A 9,997-nucleotide genomic window follows, 5' to 3' on the forward strand; every position below is an offset into this window, starting at 1 on the left:
TTGCCTTGTTTTCACTTCTTCTTTCAAGCGAGATGTCTGGGGTCTAGCTCAGCAAGCGGGCACCCCCCAGGGACTGCAGGCACCGTGCCTTCCTGATTGGGACAGTCTGCGGCGTTTCCTTACTGCGAAAGCCTCCACCAGTCAGGCTCGTGGTGAGTGACTGGAGGGGTTATTTCTGTCACAAACACATGGAAGGCAACAGGTGCCACCAACCCTACAACACACCAGGTAACAAGGGGGCAAGAGATGGGGTCATGAGAGGCTTCTCAGCAGTGGTCCTTGCCAGGAAGCCTGCAGCCAAGTCTCTCTACTGAAGAGTGGGCTTTGGCCCAAATTACCACGCAACACTTTCTCAGAAAGTCTCTTATTTTCCTTTTTAAGGAACTCAGGCTGGCTCTAAGACGCTGCTTTCTGTGTAATCATCACTATTGCAAAAGCAGTGAATATTTCAAATCCCTTTATCTGCAGGGCAAGGAAAGTGAGTCACAGCTGCTTGACTGGGTCCTTTACGCATGGCCAGGCCACCGCCGGCCCCCTGTGCTCAGCACGTGTCCCGCTGCCATGGGGCACACCAGCTCAAGTGGCCAAAATCCAGAGCAAAGTCCCACAAGGCCCATCGTCTTTCGTCTTTACAGGGCATGTTCCGTTTTATTTGCTGTGGCACAAAGCCAGTGAATGTAGTCACAACTTTCCCTTGTTCACCTTCAAATAACTGTTAACTGGGGGCCCCCGTGTATCTGGCACTAGTCTGGGCATCAGTGGCAAACTCAGGAGTTGTGAGCAGGTGACCGTGGGGAAGGCTGTGAGGAGGGTGACAGTGCAATGGCCCTTGTGTCTGTGTGTGTGTTGGGGCGTCCTTACATCCCCAATCTTGGGGCGGTGGGGGTGGGTGACGGGGATGGACCATATCTTTTCTCTAACTTCTTCCTGTTCTTTTCCTTCTGTGTCCTGACACAGCGATTTCCAACTAAGATTTGGCAAGACCAGAGGTTTCCAGTTATTTCAAAGCGTTTTGAAAGATTTTCCAAAGAAAAGGCACTTTAGTGGGGGAGGGGTGGTGAGAACCCACTACTGGGGAGTGGAAGGGAGAGTACAGTTGGCGTAAACAAAAAGAAACGTCAAAAGTTTGCAGTCCTCGGCCATCGCCAGGCCCAGAGAAAATCAAGAGACCCGCCCTTGGCCCAGATCTCCCACTGCGCGCCCTGCGGCCGCGCCCGGCCCCGCGCCCACCTGGAGGGTCGGGAGCCGCCGGCGGCCCAGGCCCGAGCCCGGGGGGGCTGTGTGTCCGGGCAGCGGGGAGCCGCAGTACCTGGCTCCTGCCAGACCAGGATCCAGGCACAGCCTCGGCGTCACCAACGCCTCCGCGGCGGCAGGAGGGGAGCGCGAGCGGGAGAGAACGCGGGGGCCTGGGCCGCGGGGCCGCTCCTTGGCCGCCCGCACGCCTGCCCGGGACCCTACAGCCCCTGCCGCGGGCGCCTGGGGCGCCGGAGGGCCTGGAGCAGAAGGGAATGGGCCCAGATGCTTGGGGACTGCCCCTGCCCAGGTCCTTCGTGTCCCCTGCAGGGTCCTTCCCGGCCCCGGGACCGGGCACAGCAGCCTCTGGGCTTCGCGCCGCCATTAGGCCCCTCTGGAGGTCCTTCGCGCGCCCAGGGATCTGGGGGCTCAGGACGAGGAGCGGCCCACTGATGGGAGGCAGGGACTGCCCCTGCTGGGGGGTCCTTCCTGACCTGGCCCCCGGCTGACCCGAGGTGTGCGGCCTGGGCTCACCCACTGCAAGCATTAAAAAAAATTGGGGGGGGGGGAGATAATTAGGTTTATTTATTATTTTTCTAATGGAGAAATGTACGCGAGCATTTTAGTGGATTGAACCCAGGACCTGGTGGGTGCTTAGCGTGAGCTCTGCTGTGGAGCTGTACCCTCCCGGCTGCAAGTACCTTTTCAGTTTTCTGAACTTTCCATGTTTATAACCCAAGGGAACTGAAAAACAGAGGTGGGGGCGGTTCTCATTCCCATCACTGGTCCTCGCCCTCCCCGCCCTGCCCTCCTCTCAGTCCTGTCTGGACTACAAAGGGAACCTGCCTATTGAAACCTGTTTTTGCCTTGGGTTTAAAATGACGAGAATAAACAGCACTGATTAACCCAAGGACATTCTGGCTAATTGCACATAGCAGGCCAAGGTGTGTCACAGGAACACGTACTGATGTTTCCAAGAAACTGGCCTGTGTTTGAAACTACCTCTGTTGAGAACCAAAGAATCCCTTGTAACGTAAAAGGAAAGTGGACAGACCCGGATCCCACCAGGGCCTTCCTGACGGTCTCTCCCCCACCTTCCAGACAGTTTGATTCATTACAGGGAAATTATATTAGGATTTTATCATTTGATGGAGAACGGAACAGAAGCCCAGTTTCCCTCTTTCTCAGAGGGCGCTGATTTAGGTTCCCTGGAACCTCTCACAGCGGAGAAGGTGCTTGTCAGGAAACCTGGCTTGCCAAGGATTCTGACACGAGGACTCGGGTCCCAGATCTCAATTCTGGAATCCTTATTATTAACATAAAATGTAAATAGGTAGGAACACAATTTTAGGAGACTTAGAATCTGAAAACAGTGGTTATTCTGGGATGAGAGATTTATGGATGATTTTAATTCTAACATGTATTTACATTTATATTTTCTGAATCTACTACTCTGTTAGATGGAGGATACAACAGGGTGGAAAAAAAATAGCCTTGTCCCCATGCAGCTTAGACTCTAGTTGAGAAAACAGAATTTAGTCAGATTGATGAAATTATAACTATAAAAGGACTCTAAAGAAGGAAGTCGGGGTGGGTGTTGGTCAGGGAAGGCTTCCCTAGAAAAGGGACCTTGACTATATATAAAATAGATAAACAAAACTGTGCTGTACATCGGAAACTGACACAACAGTGTAACCTGATTATAACTCAATCAAAATAAACAAAATAAAACAAAATAGATAAACAACAAATTTCTACTGTACAGCACAGGGAACTATATTCAGTATCTTGTGTACCACCTATGATGAAAAAGAATATGAAAGGGAATGTATGTATGTATGTGTATGACTAAAACAGTGCTGTACACCAGAGGGGGATGCAATATTGTAAACTGACTATATCTCAGTTAAAAAAAAAGACAGAGAAAGAAAAGTGAGCTTGAGCTGAGATGGGAAGGAGGGATGAGAAGAGTTTACCTAAGCAAATGGGGCTGGGGATGGGATGGTGGAGAGAGCCTTCTGGATAAGAAAAAGTACGTGCCAAGGCCCTGTGGTAGGAGAGAAATTGCAAGGTCAGTGCAGCTGAAGATCACAAAGCAGGGAGGAAGAGGAGACAGAGGAAGACGCTGGGAGGTGGGCAGGGCCAGACTCCATTTAGCACTTGTAGACCACGTTAAAGAGCTTGATTTTTGTTCTAGGAGCAGAGAGAAGGCACTGAGAGTCTTGGAGGGTGCTCAGATTCGTGTTTCTAAAAGTTCCCTGTGGCTGCCTAGAGGAGAACTGATGAGGGGACAAGAACCCAGCAGAGTTGGGGAAGAGGAGAGGGAGCAGGAATTCTTTGTTGTAGAGCAGGTGAAAGATGATGGTGACTTGGACCAGCGTGCTGGAAGGGATTAGAGAAGTAAATGCATTTGAGAGATATTTAGGATGTAAAATTGACAAAGCTTGGTGACTGACACCAAGGGGAATTAAGAGCTTTTTTTATTACTGCTGTAAAAAAAACAAAAAATAAAGATGATCTTTCTGAAAATGAAGCATTCCCAAATTAAAAAAAAAAATGTATATAGGAAAATTTAACCAGAATGTAAGATGTTGAGTTAGCATCACAAAGCAGGTGGGCAAATCAGATCCCCGGGCTGTTCTGAGACCAAGCAAGGATACCAGGACTTCAAGTCACTGCTGGCTCATTTCTGTTAGGAATGATCTTGAATTTTAAAGTTTTGTCCCAGGCCTCTATTGTACAGACTGCTATGGCTCCCCCAACCCATCCCAAATCCATTTGCCCAGTCCCTCTTCAATAGTAATAGAACTGGAGGCAGGACCTGAGGCTGCCCGAAGGAAACCTGTGTTTCCCCATCACCCTTGCAGCTGGCATAGACACATATAAATTCTCTCTGATGGAGCGTTGAGAAGGTGTCATGCACTTGGCTTCTAAGAACCAAGCTCTCTTCCTTGTCCCTTTTGCCATCCTGATGCCCCAAGTGTGGATACCACCAGCTTGGACCATGTCACTGAGGCTACACAGGACAGAGCAACAAGATGGAAGGAGCTTGGGTCCCTTACCCTGTGGAGTGCCATTCCAGCCCAGACCACTACCTGGACTTCCCAAGGGAGGAAAAAAACAAAAAACAAAAAACACTCCTCTTTTTCATCTTCTGTCCCTTGCAGCTGAACCTAATTCTTACTGATGTAACCATGAAATATTTGCCTGAAAGTCTGTTAGGACAGAAAACCGGAAGGGACTCTCACCCTTAAAGAAGTTATGAAGACATTTTCATATAAATGTATTTGTTTGTTTTAATTGACTACAGCCTAAATCAGATTTTAAGTTGTGATTTTAAGCTCTCTCCTGAAAGCCAACGGCCTAAGGACCCTCGTTTTAAGGGGGAAGCTGAGAACCCCCAGACTGCTGGGTGCACGTGTCAGTGGAGAGTGACCCAGGCTGCTGTTTCCACCAAGACTGCATTTGATTTCGTTTGTGCTCAGATTTAAAAATTGCATGGGATTCGAATGGTCTGCCCCAACTCTCTCTTCCCTTAAGCCTTATTATTTTCTAAGTGCCACGTGACAGAATGTGGGGTCCTCTAGGATCACATGTATTGCACTATAGCAGGGGTGTCTGCACAAAACGAGGCTGCAGCAAGGGTGCAGTGTGTGCGCAGATTGCTTGGTTGGAGGGAGGGGCAGGAAGGCAGGAACCAGCTCCCGGTCATCCCCCTGCTAGGCTCAGATGAGGAAGGGGTAATTAACAGGTCTCAGCATGCATCCAGCTCTCTGTGCAGGCAACGTCCCTGGTGCGAGGGTCCAGTAGGTTGACATAAGACTTCCCAAGCCCAGTGGGGCCAACCACACCTCACCAGGGCCTGCCTGGGTTCTGGCCATCAGAACCTAACTCTGCTACGTGGGTGGGAAGAGGGAGAACACATGCCTGATCTGAACTAAATTTCTTGCTCCACAGGCCAGTTCCAGACTCTGCCATCCATCATCGAATCAGGCCCAAGATTTTATCAGACGCCCCCAAGGGAGAAAGGCTGCGGATCTTGCTGACACACCTGGTGAGTAAATGCTGGAGAAGTTACAAGGTTCCTAAGTTTTCTTTCCAAGAACAGAATTTGACCTCACCTGTCAGAGTGCTTATGCACAAAAGGGAGTGACCCTTAGGTGTCAGGAACAGAATGCGTAAAAGCCAGGGGGTCACTAGGCTCCTCAGGGACCCGAGTGGCTTGTGATGGTTACACATTACCCTGGGTGGACAACCTTGTTTTCCCCAAACTGATTAAAAAAAATACAACAGAATTGACCATTTTTAGGTGTCTTCTTCAGTAGTGCTAAGTATGTTCATTGTTGCACAACCAATCTCTGGAACTTTCTGATCTTGCCAAACTAAGGCTCTGTATCCATCAAACGACAGCTCTGGCAGCCCCTACTCTACTTTAAGTTACTATGAACTTGACTATTTATTTGTTTCGTGTGAGTAGGATCATAGAGTATTTGTCTGTATTTTTTAATCTTAAAAAAATCTATTGTCTGTCAGGCATTTAATTTTTTTGTCCAACTATTTTATTTTTATTTTTAAATTTCAATTTTTAAATTTTTGGTGGGGGAGGTAATTGTAATTAGTTTTACTTATTTATTTATTTAATGGAGGTTCTGGGGATTGAACCCAGGACCTCCTGCATGCTAAGCACACACTCTCCAAGCATTTGTCTTTTTGACTGTCTTATCATAGTGTCCTCCAGGTTCATCCATGCCGTGAGCAAGAATGGGGAGAAACTGGAACTGTTGTCCGTGGCTGGTGGGAATGTAAAATAAGGCAGCTGCTGTGGAAAACAGGTTGGTGGTTCCTCTTCAAGAAGTTAAACCTAGAATTGCCATATGACTCAGCAATTCTACTCCTAGAGATAATTTAATTCCAAAAGATTTTTAAAAAAATACTCAAGCAAATGTATGTATATGCATATTCATTGCAACACTATCCCAATAGCCAGAAGGGGGAAACAGCCTGCATGTCCACCTGTGGATGCTTGGATAAACAAATTGTGACGTAGACACACAACAGAGTACGCCGCTGTGAAAAGAAATGAAGTCCTGATACGAGCTCCCAAGCCTGGAAACCTCATGCTAAGAGAAAGATGCCAGCACAAATCCGGAAAATGCGTATCCCATCGAAACAGAAAGCAGATTGGTGTTTGCCAGGGGCTGGGGGGAAGAAGGGAGTGAGGAGTGACTGCTTCACGGCTATGAGTTTTTCTTTGGGGGTGATGAAGATGTTTCAGAACCAGATGGAGTGGTGATTATACAACAGTTTGGATGTGCTAAACACCCCAGAATTGTATACTTTAAAAAGGTTAATTTGGGGGAACCCAAGGGAGGGCAAAGAAAACAAAACATATGTAATCCTAGTGGCTTCTGCTCTCATCCAGGTCTGGGTTCCCTAAGTCTAACCTGCACACAACTGAGGGCACGGGAAATAAGAATTTTAGGCAGTATGCAGGTAGATTAAAATTTTCTAATGGCTTTGTATTTATTTCAATAAGTATAAAAACATAACCGGCAAATCAAAATCATGATTTCACTTACATGTTTTCTTAAGGATGAGCCCACACTAAATATTCATGTAAAAAAGTGACTTCATTTAAAGAAAAAAGATTTTTAAAAAAGGTTAATTTTATGTCATGTGAATTTCTCCTTATAAAAGAAAGGGAATAAATGCTGAAATACTCTGTAATGGTGTCCCACTGCCCATCTCTTCCCGACTCGGTGGTTAGTGACCTCACGTTAATAGTGTTAAAAGACAATTTTCCAAAAAAGGTAAAAATTATGACTTTTTTCCTTCCAGGTTTGTTGAATAGAGTTGACATGCGGCACTGTGTGAGTTTAAGGGGTACAATATCATGATTTGACTTATGTCATGTAATGATCACCGCAGGGAGGTCAGTGATCATCCATCATCTCATACAGACACAAAAGAAAAGAAAAAGATTTTTCCCTTGTGACAAGAACTCTTAGGATCGACTCTCTTAACAATTTTCATATGTAACATTCAGCAGTGTTAATTATCTGTATCATGTTGTACGTTACATCCCTAATCCTTATTTCTCTCATAAGTCTGTACCTTTTGACCACCTTCATCCAATTCCCCCTCTCCCACCTCATCCCTGCCTCTGGCAACCACTATTCTGATCTCTTTTCCTATGAATTTGTTTGTTTGTTGTTCTTGAAGTATAATTGACCTACCACACTCTGTTAGTTTCTGGTGTGCAACAGAGTGATTCAATATTTCTATATGTTTCAAAGTGATCACCACGAGAAATCTAGTTATGATCTGCCCCCATACAGAGATGTCACATAGTTATTGGCTATATTCCCCACACTGTACATTTCATACCTGTGACTCATTTATTTTGTAACTGGGAGTTTCTACCTCCTAAACTCCCTCACCTACTTCTCTCATCCTCCCACCCTCCTCCCCTCTGGCAACTACCTGTTTGTTCTGTGTGTCTGCGGCTCTGATTCTCTTTTGGTATGGGTGTTCACTTGTCTTGTCTTTTAGATTCCACATAGAAATTTCATCCATGTTGTGGCAAATAGCAAGATTTCATTCTTTTTTGTGGCTCAGTAGTATTCCATTGTGTGTGTGTGTGTGTGTGTGTGTGTGTGTGTATGTGCGCATGTGTGTATACTACATCTTGTTTATCTATTCATGTATCAGCGGACACTTGGGTTGCTTCCATATCTTGGTTACTGTAAATAATGCTGCAGTGAACATAGTGGTGTATATATCTTTTCAAATTAGGGCTTTCATTTTCTTTGGCTAAATACCCAGAAGTGGACTTGCTGGATGATATGGTAGTGCTATTTTTAATTTTTTAAGGAACTTCCATATTGTTTTCCATAATGGTTGCACCAATTGACATTCACACCAATAGTGTACAGGGTTCCCTTTTCTCCACATCCTCACCACTGCTTGTTATTTGTTGTCTTTTTGATAGTAGCCACTCTGACACGTGTGAAGTGATATCTCATTGCGGTTTTGATTTGCATTTCCCTGAGGATTTATAATGTTGTGTATCTTCATGTGCCTGTTGGTCATCTGTATGTCTTTATAAAAATGTCTGTTTGGGTCCTCTGCCCATTTTTTAATCAGGTTTGTTTTGTTTTGTTTGTTTTTAATGTTGAATTCTGTGAGTCCTAGCGTCAGTTACCTACAACCTGCAGAATTGTAAGCTCAAAGGTTTACAAGGGCACAGCCCTGTAGCGTCAGGAAGTTAAGTTATGTTGTGAACAGTGCAGGGCTTTCCACTGAAGCGGATGCTTTTCCCTGCAGTCGTCTGAAATCGCCCTCAGTGGGAGCATCAAGCGGTGCCAGCAAAGGCTAGAAATCAATGCCTCCCCTCCCAGCCCGGCCTGTCGTTGAGCATTTGCAGCGCCCCACGGAACCGAGCACTACACGAGGCCCCAGGACCAGACAGCACAGCGTGCCTTTCCAACCTGGGACCCCGAGGGGCTCGTTAATGGAAGTCGGCAGCCCAGCGGGTGCTGCCCGGCCCCTCAAGTTCCCCTCAAAGCCAAACACGCAAGCATCAGCCCACACTCTTGAAGCCCCTGGAACCAGAGTTCCTCCAGGCCTCACAGGTCTGCGGACCGGCAGCAACCGCCTCACCTGGGAGCTTGTGAGAGATGCAGATTCTCGGACTCCACCCCAGACCCACTCAATCAGAACCTGCTGTTTTAACCAGAACCCCCGGTGGTTCTGGCTCTCATGAAATCAGCGCACTGCTCTGTGCTTTTCCCGAATACGGTGTCAACGATTTGTCCCGAGACACCCAGCTCCGAGGTGTCCGGGACCTGTGCCCAGGACCTGGGCCCGGCCAGGGTGGACTTACCCCCAGGCTCGACACGGCGCCCCCCGTGCTTCCATCGTCACTCATCTGGGTGCTGCTTGGCTGACTTCAGACGGCACTCAGCTCCTGCCCTCCGCTGGCTCTGGACTCTCCCGTCTGCTTTTCCTCCCAAGATGGTGGGGCAGAGACAGGGCAGAGACAAACGCTGGCTACTGGTTTTTGAGAGGCTCTCCCAGGTGCAGGAGGCCCAGGCAAATCCAGGGACTGGCTGTGTGCCGGGGAGAAGAAAGGCTACCGAGAGTCTTAGAGGGGAGGAGGGCCTGCTCCCATCCCTGACCTAATGGTCGTGAGAAATTCCCCAAACACTTGTTAAATAGGGGCTGCCCAGGGAGAGGCAGTGTGAGATTTTCTCTTCCGGGGGCCATCCGGAGCGGGGCCTGGGGCGCTGGAAGCAGAGGGGCGGAACCAGCTGTGGGGGTGGGGCGGGGGTGGGGCGGGAGCAGGGACTCCTGAGTGGCCCTTGGGTTACACAAGAAAGATTCACTGATGCTAACGATAGCGGGGGCTCGTAGAGCTTGGCCCTGGCTCAGTCACGGTGCTGAGTGCCGGGTCTCATCTCAGCCTCAGTGTTATTTCTGTCTGAGGTGAAACGGAGACTAAGAGAGGTCACAATTTTTTGCCCAGAGTGACACAGTTCAGAAAGGCAGAGTCATCATTGACTCAGTTTCTTTCCTTCCGGAGACTCATCATTCACATACCTGGTTGTTGGGCTCACCTGTCTCTTCTGACCCCTTTCCTTGGACCATGGCTTGTCTGCCAAGACGCAGCTGAGTGAAGACATGAGTGCCCTCATCAGCATCACTTTACGACTCCCAGGAGACTGGTCCAGGGAGATGCAAAGTGCACGTATCAGCTGGAAAA

The 9,997-nt window shown here is 47.9% G+C and overlaps 1 protein-coding gene and 1 long non-coding RNA gene across 5 annotated transcripts in view; one reads left to right on the top strand and one right to left on the bottom strand.

Moving 5' to 3' along the window:
* The window catches only part of SLC2A5 (solute carrier family 2 member 5), a 29,170-nt gene extending 19,173 nt beyond the window's left edge, over positions 1-9,997 (bottom strand). The window contains exon 1 of one of the 3 annotated variants that reach the window (XM_014553921.2): positions 9,119-9,997. In XM_014553921.2, coding sequence (XP_014409407.1) covers positions 9,119-9,163 — 45 coding nt within the window. In that variant the 5' untranslated portion in view covers positions 9,164-9,997. Of the gene's footprint in view, positions 1-5,160; positions 5,262-9,118 lie in introns of those variants that run through there. The other 2 variants (XM_032495124.1, XM_032495123.1) reach the window with 2 other exon arrangements.
* On the top strand, positions 21-6,568 carry LOC106728874. 2 transcript variants are annotated; one of them, XR_001365151.2, is made up of 4 exons: positions 21-152; positions 5,191-5,287; positions 5,962-6,065; positions 6,217-6,568. It is a non-coding gene; the product is annotated as an uncharacterized LOC106728874 (long non-coding RNA). The 2 variants fall into 2 exon arrangements; XR_004325324.1 differs by having other exon boundaries at positions 34-228.

This window comes from Camelus ferus, chromosome 13, assembly GCF_009834535.1.
Source record: "Camelus ferus isolate YT-003-E chromosome 13, BCGSAC_Cfer_1.0, whole genome shotgun sequence".
In the NCBI taxonomy this organism is placed as follows: domain Eukaryota; kingdom Metazoa; phylum Chordata; class Mammalia; order Artiodactyla; family Camelidae; genus Camelus; species Camelus ferus.